This window comes from Labeo rohita, chromosome 7 (genome assembly GCF_022985175.1).
Source record: "Labeo rohita strain BAU-BD-2019 chromosome 7, IGBB_LRoh.1.0, whole genome shotgun sequence".
NCBI classification, from domain to species: Eukaryota; Metazoa; Chordata; class Actinopteri; order Cypriniformes; family Cyprinidae; genus Labeo; species Labeo rohita.
In genome coordinates, this window is record NC_066875.1 from 9,109,195 (window position 1) to 9,132,443 (window position 23,249).

At 35.6% G+C, this 23,249-nt stretch overlaps 1 protein-coding gene across 8 annotated transcripts in view; it reads right to left on the reverse strand.

The window, feature by feature from the left end:
- Window positions 1-23,249, reverse strand: part of neo1a (neogenin 1a) — a 173,760-nt gene that overhangs the window by 12,392 nt on the left and 138,119 nt on the right. For 4 of the 8 annotated variants that reach the window (XM_051114570.1, XM_051114568.1, XM_051114562.1 and 1 more), the window contains exons 8-22: window positions 22,620-22,845; window positions 20,316-20,470; window positions 16,791-16,939; window positions 16,165-16,303; window positions 14,529-14,578; window positions 11,459-11,603; window positions 8,772-8,882; window positions 8,497-8,691; window positions 6,859-6,954; window positions 2,626-2,858; window positions 2,409-2,547; window positions 2,124-2,231; window positions 1,394-1,588; window positions 903-935; window positions 473-535 (exon numbers count right to left, since the gene is read on the reverse strand). In XM_051114570.1, the coding sequence (XP_050970527.1) occupies window positions 473-535; window positions 903-935; window positions 1,394-1,588; window positions 2,124-2,231; window positions 2,409-2,547; window positions 2,626-2,858; window positions 6,859-6,954; window positions 8,497-8,691; window positions 8,772-8,882; window positions 11,459-11,603; window positions 14,529-14,578; window positions 16,165-16,303; window positions 16,791-16,939; window positions 20,316-20,470; window positions 22,620-22,845 (2,037 nt within the window). The remainder of the gene's footprint in view (window positions 1-472; window positions 536-902; window positions 936-1,393; window positions 1,589-2,123; window positions 2,232-2,408; window positions 2,548-2,625; window positions 2,859-6,858; window positions 6,955-8,496; window positions 8,692-8,771; window positions 8,883-11,458; window positions 11,604-14,528; window positions 14,579-16,164; window positions 16,304-16,790; window positions 16,940-20,315; window positions 20,471-22,619; window positions 22,846-23,249) is intronic. The other 4 variants (XM_051114569.1, XM_051114565.1, XM_051114564.1 and 1 more) reach the window with 4 other exon arrangements.

The window sequence follows — 23,249 nt, forward strand, 5'->3', positions numbered from 1 at the left end:
TTGCGTTACTTGTAATGCGTTACCCCCAACACCGGTTACTAGGAAATAATAGGTGGCTGCTATAGCATTGCCAAGCTGTTTCAAGGTGTTTGCTAGGGTGTTACTGTATATGTTCTTCGAAGGGCATTGCTAGGTGGTTGCAAGGTGATGCTAAGAAGTTGTTAGGGTGCTACTAAGGGGTTGCTATGCTGTTATGTAAGTGTTTCTAAGTTATCATGGATGTTTGCTACGGCTTCTGGGCAGGTGTTATGGCATTGCTTTGTGGATGCTAGGTGTTTGCTAAGGTATTAATATGGTGCTTAAGTGACTACACTGACTACTGGGTGGTTATTATGATATTGCTAGGTGGTACTAGTGTGAGTACTATGTACTTTTCTTTGATTGTTGCTTTGGTACATCATTAATTAAGCCATTTTTAGCAGCTTTCTACAGTGTATTTTGTGGAAACCAAAAAAAAAAAAACAGCAATTACCAACTGGTCCAAAACCTTGTTCTGGTGCAGAGGGTCTTCCTGGTTTCACCGACATACCTGGAGCTACAAGAGGTCAGATAAGAAGAATTGGCAGGTGGCACATTGAAATCTACAGCTCTTATGTAAAGTTCACATTAAGACACATTCCACCCATAACATGCAGTTTAAACGATAAACCATAAGCTTCAGAGAAGTGGATGACCAAAATGTGCTTGTTGAAAGACTGTTAGTAGTATGAAGTTTTAGCCACATGTGCATTTTGCTGATAAACTCTTAGTAAATGGCAGTCAGGCAAGCAAATAAGATGTTTTTCCCTGCTATACACCAGCTGGATCTTTTCGTGACTGCTGATGAATTTCAGTGTTCAGGGAACAAGCTCCTCACTTCAATTTGAGAACATTAGTGGAATAAAAGAAGAGAGAGCAATTACCTTGGTCATTAGCCATTTTGTCAGAGGATTCGGCTAGCAGGACAAAGCAGAAGGAGAGGAGACAGGTTAGAGGGAGAGAGGCGTGCAGTCAGAGCTAAGCAGGACCCTACAGGCGGATTGTGCATGAACCAGTATGAAAGATTGGTGAGGTCAGGGTAAATGCAAAGGGTTAAGCTTTAGATTAGGTTAAAATAGCGTATGTGTATATGGTAACAGAATATAGTCCCAATATCAAATCCTACTAATAATTTAGCAACCAAACCCTGCTGAAAAGAACAGCATCAATTTCCATAGTGGTCTTCTTTGGTTTAGGCTTGTTCATTATAGTTTGCTACTGGTCTAGTTGGTCTCTTCTGGTTGATCACCTGGTTAAGCCATATCCTATTGTATTGTCAAATTCATAACCCAAGATATGCTGGTCTTTTCAGCAGGTAGCAAAGATTGTTATCATTCATCAGCTGAGAAGTGTCGCCATGAATGAGCTGGTTTACCTTTAGGAGTGCGGAACTGAACAGCATCAGACATAGGACCCATCCCCTTCGAGTTGCGGGCCTGAATCTTGAAGTAGTAGGTGGTATCAAGGGTCAGCTCTTGAATCTGATGGGTTAGCCTGTTCCCCACTACTGGCTCAATGACCCAGTCATGAACCTCTGCATTCACATCAGTGCTGTAGTAAATGATGTAACCTGGGTAGGAAGAAAAAAGTGATACGGAGGCACATTGTAATGATAAATCAGGCAAGTTAAAGGGATCGATCACTCAAAAATGAAAATTACCCTATAATTTACCTACCCTCAAGCCATCCTTTTTTCTTTCAGACAAAAACAATCAGAGTTATATTAAAAAAATGTCCTGGCTCTTCCAAGCTTTATAATGGCAGTGAACACGGGTCAAGATTTTGAAGCACAAAAAAGTGCATCCATCCATTATAAAAAGGACTCCAAATGGCTCTGGGGGGATAATAAAGGCCTTCTAAAGTGAACTGATGCATTTGTGTAAGCAAAATATCCATATTTAAAACATTCAACCATGCGGAGTACTTTTTATGATGGATGGACGCACTTTTTTGGGCTTCAAAATTCAAGAACATTTTTATAACTCCCATAGTATTTGTCTGAAAGAAGAAAGTCATATAAACCTTGGATGGTGGATTGAGGGTGAGTAAATCAAATATTACCAGCTTCTCCAGCTGGTAATATATTTTTAATATAACTTTGTCACCTGTGATCTTGCCATTGGCTTCTGAAGGTGGCTGCCAGTTAACGATGATGGTTCGTGGTCGTCCCTCTTTGCTCACTACAGTCACATCTTTAGGTGCAGAACTTGGGACTGGGGAGAAAGACAAAATGAATCAAGACTACAAACACAGAAATACTCCCACACTTTATGTTAATGCAAAGCTTATTGTTCATTAAGTGTGTTTACATGTACAACAAAGCTGTTTAACTACTTGAATCATTAACCTGAAACCATAAGGCCGCAAGCTGTTCCATCTAGAGTACGTACTTATTTCAAAAGTTGTTCCATGTGCAGTCATACTCCAGGTGCTGGTCCTCCGGCTCTTGGTCACCATGACAGAGAACTCGTACAAGGTGTTGGGCTTAAGACCCGTCACCGTGTGAATTAATGTGGTGGTGTTAGCCATCTAAAATTAATAAATCAACATCAGTCACCTTATTCTGTAGACAGACTTTGTGACTAGCCTAGATTCTGTTAACCATACCTTAAACTTGGTGTTTGCGGGTATGTTGGTTTTCCAGCGCACTGTGTAGTAGCGTGAATCTGTGATCTTCTGGTTCTTAGGCAGCGAGTTGTCCGCCCAGGTGACTTTAATGGTGTCGTGGTTTAGGACGGATGCCTGAACGCCCACAGGAGGCAGCATGGGTAAAGGGTCTGGTACTGGAGTGTATGGAGCATGGAAAAGTTCGTACAAATCAACATCAGGGTCTATGGGGTCTGCAAGCAAATTACACAATGTCCCATGGCAAAAAAATAAAAAGGTGAAAGGTGAAAAAGGGTGAGCCCGATTACACGAACAAGGGTAGGGTTGAAGGAGGGGAGAGACGTAATGAAGGGCGAGAACGGATTAATGGGTTAAAATGGGAGGTGAGGAGGGGAGGATTGTGGAGGCGGGATTGGGAAAGGAGAAAGAGAGAAATCTTGGATTAGAACAGAATATCAAGAGACAGTCACAAATCCATTCAGAGCTACAGAGAACTACGTCTACAATGAGTCAAGGAACTACATCAGCTCGGTTCACTACTAGCTACATTACAAATAAAGGAGGGAAAATATCAAACAGACAGTGAGAGCTCATATACAGAAAGTCTGGAATACAGAGCACAGCTGTTGAATTCTAAGCAAAACGGTTAGGACTTTGGCTAGACCTCAGACTAGAAGGTCTATCAGCATCTAGAATTTTACATGGATAAAATCAATGCTGTTAGGGATACACTATAGTCTTTACAGTACAATCAAGTGCACCAGATAATAGTCTTAGATGACAATTACAGTTGAGATCAAAAGTTTACAAGCAAAAAAAGGTTTTTTTTTTTCATACCAAATGCATGGTATTTTTTATTTAGTACTGACCTGAATAAGATATTTCACATAAAAGACGTTTACATATAGTCCACAAGAGAAAATAATAGAATAAATTGAACTGATAAAAATGACCCTGTCCAACAGTTTACATACGCTTGATTCTTAATACAGTGTTGTTACCTGAAAAATCCACAGCTGTTTTTTTTAATGATAGCTGTTCATGAGTTTTTCAGCATTTGTGTGTATTTGAACCCTTTCCAACGACTGTAGAATTTTGAGATCCATCTTTTAACACTGAGGACAACTGAGGGACTCATATGCAACTATTACAGAAGGTTCCATCGCTCACTGATGCTCCAGAAGGAAACACAATGCATTAAGAACCGGGGAGTAAAACATTTTTGAATTTGAAGATCAGGGTAAATTTAGCTTATTTTGTCTTCTGTGAAACATGTAAGTATCTTCTGTATTTTCTAAAGGGCAGTACTAAATAAAAAAAAAACAATATTTAGGCAAAATAAGAAAAATGTACACATCTTCATTCTGTTCAAAAGTTTACACCCCTGGCTCTTAATGCATTGTTTTTCCTTCTGGAGCATCAGTGAACATTTGAACCTTCTGTAATAGTTGCATATGAGTCCCTCAGTTGTCCTCAGACTGAAAAGATGAATCTCAAAATCATACAGTCATTGTTGGAATGGGTTCAAATACACAAAAATGCTGAAAAAACAAAGAATTTGTGGAACCTGAAATATTTTTCTGAAGAACAGCAGGCAGTTTAACTGTTCAAGACAAACAAGGGAACACCTTTCACTAAAAAAAAAAAAACACAGCTGTGGATCATTCAGATAACAACACTATTAAGAATCAACCACATGTAAACTATTGAATTGAACTACTGAATTTTTATAAATTCAACTATTATTTCCTCTTGTGGACTATATGTAAACGTCTTTTATGCGAAATATCTTCAGGTCAGTACTAAATAAAAAATAACATGCATTTTGTATTATCCCTCTTATTTTGGTAAAATAATTAACGTTTTGCAGATTCTGAAATTTTTTACCTCAACTGTATATACTTTTTTAATACTCCTTCCTAAATGTCAACATCAAATGTTAAAACTGTCATTAAATTTATCATACCTTGTATTTATTGTAAAGTTTGAACATCTCAAATTATTATGTACGTCAATGTCATACGTTTTCAGCTAATGAAAAATGATCTCAACGAGATCGGTTGCTCTAATGAATAACACTGCAATTTAACCCAGTTAACACAGAAGGAAGCAGATGAAAAGGTTTTTATTTTTCTTTCCTGTCTATTAATTTTTTTTTAGGTGTGGAATCAACGACCTTGTCTGGGCCAAGGTTTTGGAAATGTGCATTTTTGATAATGATAATTCACCAAAGCATTCAGATATGTTCAATGTACAATGCAGCTCTGGTTTTACTGATATGATAGTGTCAAATACCAGCACAACAAATGGAAGTGTGATCCTTTTATAGATTTAAAGCTGTTTATGCCTGCCTTAAATCACCTGTTTTCCTAAGCGCTCCCTCCAAGAATAACAATTTGGAGGGGAAAACTATGCTCACTGGCTTTTATATGTGTGAAACTGAGAACACATTCTTTCTAAACTGAACATTTAACTGTTTTCAAATGGCAAAGTGGGGAAAAAAACAGATTATTTTCCATAGTGCTGCTGAAGCAGCCCCATAGTGAGCACTACGTGAGGCTGAGCTCTGCTTGTTCTCTGGAATTCAGTTAAAGAGTGGAATGTAAACGCACTCACTGTCCTACTAGCATGCAATGCCTAACAAAACAATGCATAAAAAAGCAAAGTAACACACTCTTTAGCATACAGTAATTCACTCACTGAGTTCCAGGAAAAAACAATGTGTATGTATATTCTGGTATTCTCAGAAGAGGCAAAACTGTTACCCTTACCTGATAGAATAGAATACAACATTTTCTCTAATGGTGGAAAAGACACTTATGTATGAAAGAATGGGTGAGCGAGCAGATATAAACTCTGCAGGAGATTTTCAAAGCCCCTGCAGCAGGTTTCCTTGAGTTCAGTTAAAGGTAAACCAGGAGAAATGAGAAATTCCATGTACCACATTGCATGCTGGGAGGTATTAAGAATGTAACATTGATCAAAACGGGAGGTTAGAATTATCCGGAGTTCAGAAAGTAGTCAGCTACAGTTTTTCATCTTTCATTCCCTACGCAATGTGAATCAAGTTCTTGGCACTCTTAATGTAATATTTGTCATATTACGATCATTAGTGAGCACAGACACCACATTTAATCTGATGCTAATAAAAACTAGCCAGTAATGGATACAGTAGTATACAGAAAAACAGCTGTAATGTAAAATAAATTATTAATATTTGTAGTAGTAGTACTAGTAATACTAACAGCAGCAGCAGTAGTAGAAGCGGTAGTATATTTTTTTAATAAATGCTATTTGATTTTATTTTATAGTGAAATATTACAATATTTGCAATTCTTCTTGTAATGCAAAACTTCTTGTTTTTATTTCTTTATTTTTAATAATAATATACTATTAATTAATAATTTATTTATTCTTATTCTTATTTTATTATTTTTATTTATTTTGCAATCTTAATTATACTTTTCCCCAAATCATGCACTGACATCTTGTTGTCAACCATTCAGTACTCAAAAATTTGAGGGGAAAAAATTATGTCAAGCTTTCAAATTAATTACAAAACCAAAGCATGTTGAGAAATTACTTGTTAAGCTGGCACTTAACCTAATTTTAGCGCTGCAGATGATAAAAATGGCTATTTCACCATGAACAGTGTTTTAAAATGTTAATTATAATCTTTGACCAGTGCTACTCAGCCATGTCATGTCAACATTCACTTGAACGCTGAAGTGACTCATTTCCTGGATTTCTCTGTCATGTTAAGATGTTTCTGTATGTCGGATAAGAGCATTGCTTAATCAAACCTCTGCATCTCCATCATGCGCAGTGCTATTAAGCAGCGCTTCAGTCGTGAAGTGCATATGGCTTCATCTTTATCTTATAATCATGAGAATTCATCTGGTTGCTAGGAAGCAGAAGCATTAGAGACCACAAGTCTACTAGAGAACTCTTAAAATGAGAAGAACAAACACTCAACCACTATGCATATCCATAATGTCAATATGATACCCAGAAATGACAGAAATGCAGTTTTAGAAGATATTTGGACACATCAAGCTTCTTGAGGTCTAATCAAATACATCTGTTCAACAGACAGGTACATGCAATGTTATTTTATAGTAAATGAGGCAATGTTTTTCATATTAAGAACAAAGCAGTACCAAATGAGGACGAGTACGTAAAAGCTGTAGGTGTGGCGTGTTACAAGGCTGAGAGGTACCGGCCGTGACCTACCTGATTGGGGTCGTGTGACGGCGCTCTCATACACAGGGATTCCCTCCCCCACATTGTTGAAGGCCTTCAGTGTGATAACGTAGTGCGAGCTGGGATCTGGCAGGGAGAAAGCCAATCATTTAGCTAATCAAGCCCGCAGCTCCACTGAGAGCTCAACCATATTCATCATCCTAGCAGGGGTGCATATTTAAACACCATTATTGATTCTCGCTCTCGTGTAATTAGATGAATTACGAAAACTTAAATTATGCTGTTTCTTCTGATGATTATTTTTCTCCTTCCTTCAAATGTAATTACAACGGGGTGGAGAGCGGGCTAAATCTCCAACTCTCAAGTACCTGCAATCTATTTACCCAGTTCTGTTTACTTTAATTCACTTTTAGAGGCAACGGAGCAATTTCTTTGCTGCTACTTCATGTTTGACTGATGAAGGTGTGAATGAATGTTTAGAAACATAAATTAAAATGACTAACTCAGTTTCTGAGCTTCAGTGGATAATATAGTTCCATGGTATTTTAGGATATAGTAATATGGTAAAACTGGGTATGTATCATCACAATAACCATAATAACTTTTTTTTAACTTTATCATAGTAACACCATAGTATTCTTTAAATTAAGTACCAAGTATCAAGTACCATATTTTATGCATATGACAATAATTGGATATCATGGTAGACAGCAAAATAGTACAGTATTAAAAATCATAAATCGTTACTATACCATTGTACCGTCAAAGTAATTAATTAATTAAACCTGACTTAGGATTCTTTGATGAATAAAAAGTTAAAAAGAACAGCATTTACTATCTTTACTATTACTTTTGATCAAATCCTTGATGAATAAAAGTATAAAAGAAAAAGAAAGAAAAAAAATTACTGAAAAAGTAGAAAAGATTTCTACTTTAAATAAATGCTCTTCTTTTTAACGTTTTATTCAAAGAATGAATATATTAAAAATAAATAAATAAATTAGCACAACTGTTTCCAACACTGATAATAAATCAGCATATTTGAATGATTTCTAAAGGATCGTGTGACACTGAAGACTGGAGTAATGATGCTAAAAAATGTCAGCTTTGCATCACAGGAATAAATTACATTTTAAAGTATATTAAAATAGGAAACCACTTTTTTAAATTGCAATATTTTACAGTTTTTTCTGCATTTTTAACCAAATAAACAGCCTTGATAAGCAAAAAAAACAAAAAACAAAAAAACACTAAAAATATTACTGATCCCAAACGTCTGAATGACAGTGCATTATATATAATTTGTTTTAATTACTATATTCACTTTTTTTAAACATTTTTATACTTTTCTATTTAAATTTTAGATTTTCACATTAAAAAATATTTTATATTTTGAAATATATATACATAAATATATTTTGATTAGTTTTACTTACATTTACCTTATTTTTTAACTTTGTTATTCATTTGTAATTGAATTTAAATGCCGCAACACTCAATTAAAATATTCATTTACAAAAAAAGCATCTTAAAAATTACTTTCACCCAAAATGCATTTGAAGACTGAAAATGTACATTTTTGTCTCTCAAATCAGATCTGTGTAAAATATATTTTATATGAACAATGTATTTTTTCAAAGCCTTTATTATTAAAATGAAGGATCTTACTCAAGTTCTCAATGGTGTAGTATCTCTGCTTGTAGTCCACTTTAATGGTCTGGGCGTGAGGGCTGCCGATCCCATAGCTGATAGTGTAACCCCTCACCACAATGTCCTGGTTCTCCGGGGGCGTCCAACTCACTACTATGCTGTTTACAAGTGGCCGAACGTGCAAGGAGCTTGGGGCGTCTGGCACAGTTGTCTCTGAAACCAAAGAACAAGCAACATTACACTTTGTCATTCTAATCAAGCACTGGTGCTCACGAGATCTTGTCTGTTTTTACCGTCCAGATCGCTCTCAAACGTCTCAGCGGTGGTCCAGTCTGTGGCTGGACCCGTGCCGTTGACAGTAATGGCTGACACTCGCAACATATATTCAGTGCCTCGTTGAAGACCTGGAATAGACAAGACAAACATCAGTAAAGGCTTTTGATTCACAATGGTTCTACAAATACTGTACATATTCACAAGCTTTCCCTCTTGAAAAAAAAACAGCTGCCCTGTTTCAAAAAATACCTAACCAGCATTTACCCTTTTTTTCAACAGGATTGTGAAATAAAGAATCACTTTTCAGCTAAAAGTGCACAAATATCACTCAATGTTTACTAGGATGTTCTGGGCGGTTCCTAAAGCAGCGCTAGTTCAAATCATTAAGCATGAGCAATAGTAAAAGTGAAGAACCAGGTCTCAATCATCCAGGCAGCTCATTTTTTTGAAAACAAATAGAAAGATGTTTCACATCGCTCTACGTTTCTCAATCCATTTACGGAGACAAAATCGATAACCACCCCTGCATCATCATCATTGGCTCTGCTGTACGACATACTGACCTACACGTTACAGCATTGCCTAGAGTGCTGATTTATAAAGGTCTGCTTCTACAAATTTGTATCACACTGGACTGACAAAAACAACAATATGAGAGCTGACTGATTCCAGAGGGGAAAAGCAAAAAACGTTCATAATTTCACATGTCTGATGCCAGGGGCATGTTCTGGTTTTCATAGATGAGGGAATGCCTGCTGTCTTTAAATAAGCCAGAGGTAGTAATTGCTTTAAAATGTTAATAAGCATCTGCTTAGTTAGATTGTTGAATGCAAAAGTCAGAGCTGTTCCTACGGCCTTGTGGGAGATAGCAACACTCCAATTCAAGCCTTTGAACTAACAAACATCTCATCTCAACTCAACTGGAACAGAAAACAACCATTATGCTCTTTGATGCCAACCACAGCATGACACCCATGATGCTGTTGCAATCTATTTGGAATATAATTCTCACTTTTGTTTCATTAATGGGAGTTTGTCACTTGAGGCTTTTTTTTTTTGCAGGCTCATCTATTTTGTAATGTCTGAGAAATATATTTTTCCAGAGCTGTTCGTGTACATGGGTAAGGACAAAATTTACTGATGCCTTCAAAAAAAATTCTCAACCAATTTTAGCAATGCTGGTATCAAGAGTAGGATGGCCAAGGACAGACACACTGGGGCTGTTAATAGATTACATTTTTTTTTTAATCAAATTAATTACATGACACACTAATTAATTATTCAAATAGGATCATGGCAGATGAATAAATGTGTCAGGTTTGTTCATTATTTTTTGTAATTAATTGTGCTAAATTAACTTGAAGTTACTAAATTGACAGGCCTATAATGATATCTTATAATGTATGCATATATGGGCCATTCTACAGAATTGGTTCAAAGTCAGAGTTGGAAATGTCTTTAACGTCTTTTTCCACAAATTTTGTATGTAACAGCGCTGTCACCGTTACTGACGATAATATACGGCGTTACTATAATCTTCTTCGAGGTAAATTCTGTCTTATTCCTCTCAGCGCGTCTTCTTCCAAAATCGAAAAGTAGCCGAGATGAACTTGATGAATGTTCATGTTTGTTTACAGAGGCAATGTGGGCGTTTACCTACATGTCCACGCATCTCACATGGATGTTTAAAATTTAAAACGCAGAGCCACTTGGGGGTCTGATTACATTTGAGATAAAGAGTTTCGACAGCAAAAACTGGAGCTTACATTGGTATGATTCGGATTACTTTATCAGAGAATATTTGTTTTCGACGTGGCTTACTTCACTTAAAAGCAGAAATTCCATTCAGCTTTCTATACATATGTTTCTCATGTCTGTGAGGAATGTATTGGCGGAGATTCAGGTTGTTTTATTCACGTGTCTGTGAGGAGAGGTGACAGAGACCGACACGGCAGAGAACGCACCCTGTTTATTTTTTTATTTTACAAAAGCACATTGTTTTCTTGTTATTGTACACAAATAAAAATAGACCCTTTGCAGTTTCAAAATGACAGACCGCACCGGTGTGCCCAGAGGGTTAACAGTGTTCCCACGGGCTGTTTTTCATGTCCGCGGGTTGAAGCAACCCCAATAACATGATATTTAGCCCCTGAATGGTGTCTCTCACATTGTCCCACAGCAACATTAAAAAAGTTATTTGAAACATTTATATTAAATTATTATATTAAAAGGTAACACAATAGTTACTTTCCCTGGTAATTGGTTAGTTTTATAATGATTTAACTCACTTACTATTTGTGAGAAGTAACTAGTAACTATATATAAATAATATGCAAAAATATATATGTAAATATTTTCAAAAATGTATTTATTTATTTATTTAATAATCAAATAAATTTTATGACACACTTATAATTATCTATATATCTATCTGCTGTATCTATCTATGAATTAAATGATCTGGAAATTAATTTAACACCTAAAAGAACATTTACTACTTTTAATTTTTTTTTTTTTAATATTTAAACACATTTTTAAATATAATACATTTTTAAATATAATTACATTCATTTGGAAAAACTGTCAAGTCTGTCAGCAGATTTTAGAACTGAGCTCAGCCAAATGACACAGTTACTGACAAAACTGACAGTTTGAAAACCAAATATGCGTCTGTCCTTTGAGTTTGAGATGTCGTTTAGCTTACCATCTATGAGCTGATAGAGCTGCGATCCTGAAGTAATCTCGGCTGCCTCGCTCTTCCTTGTACCCTTCCTGTAGCGAATCTTATAGCCGGTGATCTCACCATTCTGAGCATCTGCTGGTGGAGGCTGCCATCTGACCATGATGCTCTACAAAGTTAACACATTTGAGAAAACCAAAAAAAAAAAAAAAAAAAAAAAAAAAAAAATCACACATTTAGATTTTATTCCAAGGCAATAACCACAGTTTATCAAAGGGGAGAATTAGCACTGCACCTCCTCCGGGCACCTACAGTACATGCAAAGTCACCATAGTAACAAGCCTGAGTGCAGGCATCTAACCTAAGTCATCGACTCCCCGAGGCATCCATTAGAGAATGTGATCGTCTCGCACATAAAGCATGCGCAAGTATATCAGTCCTGCAGCAGAGGGCATTGGGCGAGCAGCAGAGACCGGCCCGCGCCGAACCCATGAATAATAGATAAAGCTGTGAAGTGTAGAGGAGCCTGCGGGAATGCGGCTCAGGATGGATGGAGGAGGCTAGCTGCAGGGCCCACGGTGCCTGCTGGGATAATGAAGGCAGGGAGAGGGGCCGCCCAGCGTGGGTGGGGAATTAATTAATAGTATCCACAGTTGCCGTGTTCGCGGACCATGAGGGAATAAACCGAATTAAATCTGCACCATGTATGCAATTACTATATTTCAATTTTCTTACCAATTCCAGTTTACCTCGCTAACTACTGCTTGTGTTTTCAGCCAAACAAACTTGTTTTAATTGACTTATGGGTCACAGGGGTGCACGGTGCCACCAGTGGGGGCCTCACATCCTGTAAGTCATTGTGTTCATTATCCAACTCCCCCTGTCTTTAGCGTAGCACCCCAGGACCACAGGAGGGGGTCCTGATACAGTCCGTAGAAGCACGCTAATTAACCATCTTCTCATGCAATATACAAAACTGAAACTTAAAAAAAAGCTTCTGTCTGGGACTTAAAGCCTTTTTATTATTCAGTGCTAATTACTGAGCCATAAAACCCATTACAGGCTTCAAAGTGGGGTGGTCTGTGTATACCCACAATGCAAAGAGACCGCAATTAAACTGGATTGTTTTTGAAGAATATACGAGTTGTGCATGTGCAAAATTTGCTGTCACTAGGGTGCACTGGGTGTTTGCTAGGACATTGTTAGGTGGTTTTGCTGAATGGTTTATATGCTGTTGCTAAGGTGTTTTACCTTTAAGTCTTGAGTTACAGACCTTACGTGGCAAAGAAACAAGCAAGCATCTTGTTTTACTAGCTCTGTAGCATTGCTGTTGAAGAGCAATTAGCTGGTGAAGTGTATATTGTATATATATATATATATAATTTGATTTTATTATTTGACATTTTAAGAACATTCATGTCTGTAGCACTAATGGTTTTGTGCTGAAGTTAAAAGTCAACATAAAACACATTTTCCACCCTATTGTGACGTATATCCAAGTGTAAAAAAACTTATAGAATGAGAAAAAATGTAGGGTGGGACCTAATTTTGTTCATCAGGATTTGATTAGATTGATGAATCATTGTTTGCTAATTGCTGCGATTTTAATGTGAGTGACAGGTTGTTGGAGAAGAGGGACTTTTGTCCCAAATCGCAGGGTTATTATAGTTAACTAAAACTAAAACCATTATAAAATAAATAAATAAAATAAGTGAAATTAAATAAAATGTTAAAAATTTTCATTTAGTTTAACTTAATGTACTAAAATAACTTCCTACACTAAAATTGAAAGAAAAATGAATAAAAACTATACATATCTAAAAAAGAAAACTTGACAAAAACACTTTACAAAATCACAAAAACTTTAACTAAAATTAAACTGAAATAGGAATATATATATATATATACAGCTGCAAGCAGTGATGGGGTTCAACCGCTTTAATGCACATATGAAAAAAGAGATTATATATTATTTATTAAGCCTGTAATGACCTAAAACAATGATTCAAAAATAAAACCCTTTTTGGCAAATCCAGGTAATTTACCATAGAAATGTGTTAATGTTTTTAACGTTTATGACTGTTATAGCGCCATCTATGGTCTGAAACTTTGCATGCTTGTTAGGATCAGATTGACCGAAAAAACCTAGGACTAGTTCGCAAGATTAGGTGTTCCCAAAAATGCAAAATACCCTAAAATTAGCAATTTTTTTAGCAACAAATTTTGGGTGATGGACGAATTTGAGGAGTTTTGTCTGATGTGAGCCAAGGGTTCAGATGACATAAGACACTTGAGCCTGCGACGAATGGTTTAGGTGTTATGGGCAATTTCGTACGCTGTAATGCTCCCGTCAAGCCCATTGGGGCGAGCCTTGGTCACATTGTAGACGGTGTGAGTACTACCATCCCTCCAAGTTTCAAGTCTCCACGACTTATGGTTTGGCCTGCCCGATCAGGTTTACGTGGAGATTGCTGATCCTCGGCAATTCTAACAAATGCAACACATTTAAAACCCTAAAAATAAAAATACTATAGTATCTTAATGCTATTAAAACAAGACTGCAGTCTTACATGTTGTGAGAGGGAGGGGAAGTTATTTTGAAATTAATTTCATAAAATATATTCCATGAAAAAGAAGAATTGTTAGTTTTGATTTCATGGCGAGCTTGATACTTAGGCTCAGGGGTTTGTTGAAATTCCCAGGATGTGCAAAAGCAAAAGTCTTGCTTGCCTTACCAAACACCATGAAATAAAAGTGCTAAATGCATTATTTCAGCCCAAGACACTTGTCTACATATGACTAGAAATATAAACAGATTCATGAATAAAAACAACAGGAGGAAGACTTATTCCCAGGCAGCTAGACAAATATAAATTGTATCTCGAAAAAAGAGGAGGAGGTAAACACAGAGGAAGAATGAATGAGGACGTAAAGCTTTGTGACAGCATTCTAGCCAAGCACAGATGTGCTGCTCATCACAGTTAAATCACAACAACAGATGAGCGCCTTCTTCAGAGCTACTGTACACTTCACCCAGCAGCAGCTGGTGGCACATGGCCGGAGCCCAAACAACCTGACAGTCATTCACACTTACCTTAGAGTTCAGCACTTCAACCGTCATGTTCTGTGGCGGAGCACTGGGGACTGAACAGAGGGAGAAGAGTATTGGTTCACATATGCTCAGCTTTTATAAAGGCAAGACACTACAGCTGAACAGGGTCAAATTTTTACCTAACAGATACTTAACTAATAGAATACTTTCCCCAGTTTATTATTCACAATACATTAAACGGATAGATCACCCAAAAATGAAAATTTGAATATATTTGGAAGAATGTTGGTAACCAAAATGATGAGTCTGACAGTCAATGACTACTGTCGATTGTTTGGTTACCTACACTCTTCAAATGATCTTTTGTGCTCAACAGAAGAAAGAAACTCATACAGGTCTGGAACGACTTGAGGTAAGGAAATTATGACACAATTTAAATTTTTTGGTGAATGAGGCCTTTAAGACATTGTGTTCTCTGTAACGTATGGAAGCCCGTTTCCATCACTGAATAAAAAAAGAAAAAGGTTTTTTGCATCTTTTTCTCTTACAATTCTCTTTTTATCAGAATTGGGTGATACAAACGCGCAAGTCTGACTTTTTACAACTGCAAGTTATAAAGTCAAAATTGCGAGATATAAACTCACAATTTCTTGTTATATCCAGAATTGCGTGATATAAACTCACAATTGCTAGTTATAAAGTCAAAACTGCACAATATTAACTCACAATTGTGAATTATAGTTAGAATTGCGAGATAAAAACTCACAATTGCAAGTTACAAAGTCCAATTTTGAGGGGAAAAAAGACTGACGTTCCCATAATTACTTCTCAGAATTGTAAGTTTGTGTCTCACAAGTCTGACTTTGGAACTTCTAATTCAGAAATAAAGTCAGAATTGTGAGATGTGAACTCGCAAATGCGAGAAAAAAGAATTAGACTAGACTGAACTAGACTGAAAGAAGAAAAAAGCTCAAAACTGACCAGCCCTTACGAAACTTAACCATGGTTTTATTATAGTAAAATTGTAGTAACCATGGTTTTGTCTGTAGCGTTTTGCTTAAATGGCTCTCTGGTGTACTGGATTCTGATTCTAGTCAATACCAGCACTGAGTGGCCAAATATTTTTATATAATGACCACTAAACTGTATATTTCATCACGGTCTATGGCTTCTCTCATATCTCTTGTAGCACTACATCATGGCATTTTCATGCCATTTTCACCAACACGATTTAGAAAAGGTAACTGACACCATCTTGCAGAAACTGTAAGAAAAATGGCCTAGGAAGACTAATTTTACAGTGGGCATAAAACTTTTAACAGGTGGCTAGAAGCTCATGAGTCCCCAGTTGAAGTATCCTGTAATAACTGCAAAATAAAGTTTCATGGGTGGTAACAAATCTTTATGCCCAGCATTTTTTTTTCAATTTACTCACCACTGACAGGTGTGGCATAAAGTTAATTTTGGGCCTTGGTGATATTGCTCTGTTGATGTAACAACAACAGGGATATAGATGATAGTTGGTTTATTGCTGGCTTTGTTTATAGCCTAGTAGAGTTCTTGTATGAGACCCCTTATTACGAATATTTTGAGAAGTAAAAGACTACAGGGGTTTGGGGTAGAATGGAGAAAACTGACTATCAACACAAATGCAAAAAGCAAGATATATTATAATTACCATCAGAGTATGTGCGCACAGATATGTCCTCAGTGGACACTCCAGATCCATGTTTGTTATAGGCCACCACTCTGAAATTGTACTCTGTGAACTTCTTTAGTCCAGTCATAGTGTGTGACAATGTGTTCACATCCAGATCCTGACAGAATAGAGAGATTAGAGATACAGGCTGAATTATGACATCAGTAATAAAAAAATAGACTGAGGACATGCAGAAAAATAAATATAATTATCAGTATCAGTCAAAATATTTATATATATATATATATATATATATACATTTTTTTTTCACATATTTATAATTTCTTCATTAGGAAGCTTTGGATAAAAAAATATCTAATGTCAATATTATTAAAAAAAACAACAACAACACATTTCTATACAACTTCTACATAAATATTTATATTTGGGATTGGGCTAGAAGCATTTACTAGTATTAAAAAATACGAAATATGACATCTACTGTATTAAAAATTGTTAAAAATAATAAAACCGGTCCTCAGCTTGTGTTCGGGATAGACTGCAGAGCTCCATCTGTTCTCCACCATGATTATTTCACCCATATTATAAAATATCACAACACTTCTATACATGATATTACAGAGGCTGGGTGAAAGTGGTTTTACCTGCTCACTGTCCATGCCCTTCTCCATGTAGTAGATTTTATAGTTTTGGATCTCGCCATTGCCTATGAGAGGCATGTCCCAGCTGAGACTCACTGTGGTGGGGGAAGTGACCACTGCATGTAGGTTTGGAGCAGGACCAGGAACCTGGACTATTAAACAGCAAGAATGGAGAAAAATGAGAAAAACTGAATTATTATGAATTATATTTTATTTTTTATTTTATTACTGACACCTATTGCCTGTCACTGTTTGTCTTTGATAACTCCATTGATGCTTTGGCAATATCGTCTGTAAAACAGTCACGCCAATAAAGCACTTTGAAATTGACTTGAATAGAGGGAGTGATATCTCTTCTCAGCTGAGCATATGACAGTGGCATGTGTCGACAGACACCTCTGGCAGAATGCAGACTAACACACGCCAGCTCAAACTGCAGGATTGACGTGATTTAATTTGCTTAGCAGAGCGGAGAGAATGGAAATGAGATTCTATGTTGCTTAACTTTTGTTTACTTGCTAGGGTCATGAATCATTACATTCAATTATAGGCTCCGATGAGTGTCCGTTAAATCTGTTGTTTTTCCAACACGCTCACAACTGACATGCCTTCAGGGAGTCTTCATGTAGGGCCAATCTAAACTGAGCTCTACATTAACTGAAATATAATATAATTTAAATATCATGGACATACAACTGGCCAAGTAAGCTAGCAAGTAGTCATTTAGCAGACACCTTTATCCAAAGCAACCCACAATACACTTATTACATAGACAATCCCACTGGAGAAACATGGTGTTGAAGAATAGTTGACCAGAAATTGATTTTTTCATAATTTATTATCCGTGTGACTATTTCTTCCATGCGACCCCAAAGAAGAAATTATGAATAATGTTCACGCTGCTCTTTTTCATTAAAAAAAGCAAAAACAATGATTATGTATTACAAAAATAATATACTTAGAATAGAAAATTAAGTATGAACTGAACGTTTTCAGAAGTTTAATTGCACGTTAATTGCAGTTACATGAAAATGTATTACAGTTTAAGCTTACATTAAATGCAATTAGCTGAATTTTAGAGTGCTTTCTGACCCACTTAAGTAGGACTTACGCACATCATCTTTAGTAATTTCATAATTACATAATTCATAATTATTGTTTTCATAATATGGACAGTAACGTGTACTGCCAAAATTACTGACAAGCATTTACGATAAATTAAAATATAATTTAATGTCATTTCTAGTAAAACTTGTATCTGATGTAATGATTTGTAATTAAACTGTTATAATTTAGTACATTAAACCATATTACCTTTAAATAGTAATATTGAATAATATTGAAATGATATCAAATACTTTACATGTGCTTTCATATATTAAGTATAAAACACCACAAAAGATTATTAAAAGGTAACAGTTTAAAATAATACATTTTTAATTTTGACATTATTTCAAAGTTCACTTTTTAAAAGTGATATATATCATGAAAGTTTACTCTTTTTAAGTATGTTAAAGTGGCCTTTTATTTTATTTATATTATATTATCAATATATTTTCAAAATTTGAAGCACACTACAAGTGCACCTTTAATACAATTAAGCAGACTTCTTTTTCACAAAGGCAGGGGTCATTATAAAACAGCGTCATAGCATCATAAAAGTGGTTTATACGTTTCATTGACTATATTCCCAGTTCTCTGAAGTCATACAATGGCTTCATGCCAGGAACAGACTAAAATATATTCATTGCTTGCTGAAAATCACCACAAAGTGCCCATATGGCTTGAAATATAGCCTACAAATAGTATGGACTGCCTTTATGGTGCTTTTATGTCCTTTCTGGAACATGACAGTCTCTACATACAGTTGAGGTCATAAGTTTGCATGCACCTTGCAGAATCTGCAAAATGTGAATTATTTTACCAAAATAAAAGGGATCATACAAAATGCATGTTTTTTTTTTTATTTAGTACTGACCTGAAAAAGATATTTAACATAAAAGATATAGTCCACAAGAGAAAATAATAGCTGAAATTATAAAAATGACCCCACTGAAAAGTTTACATACACTTGATTCTTAATACTGTGTTGTTTTTATTTATTTATTTTTTGTTTAGTGATAGTTGTTCATGATAGTTGTCCCTTGTTTGTCCTGAACAGTTAAACTGCTCACTTTTCTTCAGAAAAATCCTTCAGGTCCCACAAATTCTTTGGTTTTTCAGCATTTTGTGTATTTGAACCCTTTTCAAACAACGACTATGATTATAAGATCCATCTTTTTACACTGAGGACAACTGAGGGACTCATATGCAACTACTACAGAAGGTCCAAACACTCACTGACGCTCAAGAAGGAAACACAATGCATTAAGAGCCAGGGGTGTAAACTTTTGAACAGAATGAAGATGAGTACATTTTTCTTATTTTGCCTAAATATCTTTTGTTTTTATTTATTTATTTATTTTTATTAAGTACTGCCCTTTGGAAGCTACACAAGATACTTGCATGTTCCCCCAAGTTAAATTTGCAAGTTAAATTTACTCTGATCTTCAAATTTAAAAAGTTTTCACCCCTCCCCCCCAGCTCTTAATGCATCTCATTTTGTGTCCCACAGAGACTTGAACCAGCAACCAGCCAATTAGCAACTTCTAGCCATTTTGCCACAAGTCTGCAACGACCATTTGATTACATTCATCCAGTAATAGTTACACTGAACCATCTTTCACGCTCGAGCTCTAATAAAAACTGGATTTGATGTCTTACATGAATCGATTTACAAACTTTTGATCACGCGTTTCTGGCATTTCAAACGACTGAGAGAAATCGCTTTATCTCAGCTCCACAGACATCCATTCTGTCCAACATCAACGCTTGCTTTTGATACCGATGTCTTACAGGATGGGATGGGGCGCCTACACCGGATTAAGTGCGCTCTACGAGCGTGTATGTGTGCTTAGATGACTTGTGTTCAGATTCATTCATAATGTTCGCAGCAATATGTGTGTCAGCCTCAGAGGCTGATCTCCACGCAGCGGGACTCCCGGTAGTGCCAGAATCCCGCTAACACACATTATAAAGTGCTTATAGCAGTCAGAGCCAAGGACGCACAGAGGAGCAAGTCTGACCCAGAAACAGCTTCTCCTCTGCTGTGTTTGGGCTGATAATGTTTCATGTTGATGGAGTCAGGCCATACACCTTCAGCGATGTACAAGAGGTGTGTCTGCTTAAAAGCCAGCAGGTGTTTACTTGTGCTTACCTATATAATGAGATTTTAAACTGACTTTGAGGCATCGGGGAAAGAAACCTCCAGAGAAAATGTTCAGCATAATCTTGCAGGCCCAAAACATATTCTAGACAAGCATAAACGCAAGTTGATTTCACGCATTGTTGCCTTCTGAAATTTGTCAAGAGCATAATTTGTAACGCAGCTGTGTTAAGTCAGTAAACATCACATTTTAATTAGTCCATAAATCTCATTTGAACACATTCTGACTGGATAAGTATGCAAACAGGAAGCGGAGATCTTACCTTCAGGCTGGGTGGCCACCCTCAGAGGCGCTGAGCTCTCTCCAGGGCCGTTTCTGTTGTGGGCCACCACGCGGAAGGAGTACTTGGTGTCTGGCATGAGGTTCTGAATGGTGACTTGCATTTCTCCTGGACGACTCGTGTTCACTATCCTCTCCCTGTACAACATCAGAAGAACACACGTGATATGAGACTGAAACAGGAGCTGACTGCAGATTCATTGGTTCAAAGCTTCTCTTATTCTTCAGTAGGCAATAACAGTTCATACAGAATAGCATTATAAATATTAATAAGAACAACGTGTGACTTAAAATAACGGCAACAAAAACAACAGAATACATGCATCAATAGCATTCATAATTAAAGACTTCTTGCAGGGTGAATGTCATGAAAACATGCCTGGTTGACATTTCACTACACAGTCAAATTTAAATTTATTTTATTTTTATTACATAATTACAGAAATACTATATATATTTTTATATATGTTATTTTATATACTTTTATATATAATATTGATTTATTTGCATTACAAATAAAGCCAATTTTGTGATTTTTGTGCATTAATGATATTATTTTACTGACAAGGACAAAAATGTTATTACCATAATACATCTGTATTTTTTACTTCACATTTTCTTGTAACTATCATTATTCTCCATGCTGTAATGCAGTATTATTTATTTAGTTAGTTAGTTAGTAAAAATACTAACAAATTTATGTATGCATTAAAAAATACAACAAATAATTTACAATCTAACTGTCAAATACTACATTCCAGTAACAAGTTACATTATTAGATTTTTATTTATTTATTTTAATGATAATGAGAATGGGGATTGTGCTATAATGAAATATAATTTCTTCAAAAAATACAACAAATAATTTACAATCTAAATGTTAAATACTACATTCAAGTGTTGGCATTATTACTTTACATTATTATTTTTATTTATGTTATTTTATTTTATGATAATAAGAATGAAGATTGAGATATATTGAAAACAGGCTTAATTTTTCTTAAAATATAATTTCCTGATTTCATTCATTTTATATTAGGAATAAACTTGACCGAGAAATATTCTTCACAGTTTCTGTTCTTTTTTTCTCCTATGCTCACCTGCATTTATTTGATCAAAAATATGGTAAAAACAGTAAATTTGTAAAATATCATTACAATTTAAAATAGCGGTTTCTATGTTATATACCAACAATAATAATAATAATAAACATATACATTTTATGTATAATATTTGTGTGTGTGTGTGTGTGCGTGTGTACTTGTTTTTGCTACATAGTGGGGACCAAATGTCCCCACAAGGATAGTAAAACCTGAAATTTTTGACATTGTGGAGACCGGCCTGTGGTCCCCACAATGTTAAAAAATTATTAAAAATAGTAAATGGTGTTTATCTGAAAGTGTAACGATGCAAACGTTTTCTGTGAGGGCTAGGTTTAGGGTTAGGGTTGGGTTAGGGGATAGACAATATCCGTTGGTCAGTATAAAATCTATAGAAGTCTATGGAAAGTCCCCACAATTCACAAAAACAAACATGTGTGTATGTGTGTGTGTGTGTGTGTATATATATATATATATATATGTATATATATATATATATATATATATATAGGGCTGCAAAACGATTAGCCGCAATTAATCAATTTAAAATAAAAGTATGTTTACATACTATATGGGTTTGTACTGTGTATATTTATTATGTATACATAAATACACACACATATATGTATATATTAAGGAAAAATATGTTAGTTAAATTATATACAAGTTTTTGTTTTTGTTTACATACAAATACATACAATACATACAAATCTTTGTTAAAAAATATGTGTGTGTATTTATATATACATGATAAATTTATTTTGAATCACTTAATCACGGCTAATTGTTTTGCAGCTCTAATATATATATATATATACATATATATATATATATATATATATATATATATATTCCTGTCCTGTCAAAGCAGATATAACTCCTTCAATGTCAAATAATCCTTCATAAATTATTGTAATATGCTGATTTGGGGCATAAGAATATTTTCTATTATTATATATTAAAAATAATGGCGCTGCCCAAAATTTTTTAATGTTCTTTGATTAACAGAAAGTTCAAAAGAACAGCATTTATTTAAAATATAAGTCTTTTGTAACATTAGAAATGTTTACTATCATTTTTTTAAATGTTATGATTTATTAATAAAGTACAATTTCTTTAAAAAAATCTTACTGACCCCAAACTTTGGGAACTGTAGTGTATATATAAATGATACATAAATGCCCTGCCTGTTATTGCCCTCCACGCTGTAGTAGACCGAGTAGGTGACATCATCTCCATGCGGTTCAGCAGGAAGGCGCCAGGTCAGCTTGATGAAACGGGTGGAGACCAGGGAGGCCACAACATCACGTGGGGCGGAGGGTGTGGGACCAGCGCCGCCTCTGGAGCCTGGCATTAGACGGTCAGTAGTGGCACGGGTCAGTGAGGTGGGAGGGGGTGAGGGGATAGCTACATCTTTGAGTGCAGACAGTAGGGTGGCGGAGGTGAAGCGGGTGAGTGAAAGCAGAAATAAAGGGTGGAGACGGGTGTACAGTGAAGTCACACAGAAATTCAGGGAGGGAGGGAGTGCAAAACAAAGGAGAACAGAACAGAGGGAACACATAAAAAGAAAAAACAAAACAAAAACCATAACACAATGGCTTCCATGACAGGAAATCAACAAAACAATGAAATAATCTCAAAGAAACATGAAAAATGCAATCATAATGGAAGAATGCCAAGCATGTAGCTGCAGAAAAAACATCTGAAGTGGAAAAAATGATGGAAAACTGAATCGCAGAAGGCATACTTTTTGTATTTTTGTATTACAGTATTGCTATCAAATGGCATTTGTGCCTTATATTGCTTTTGTACTTCAA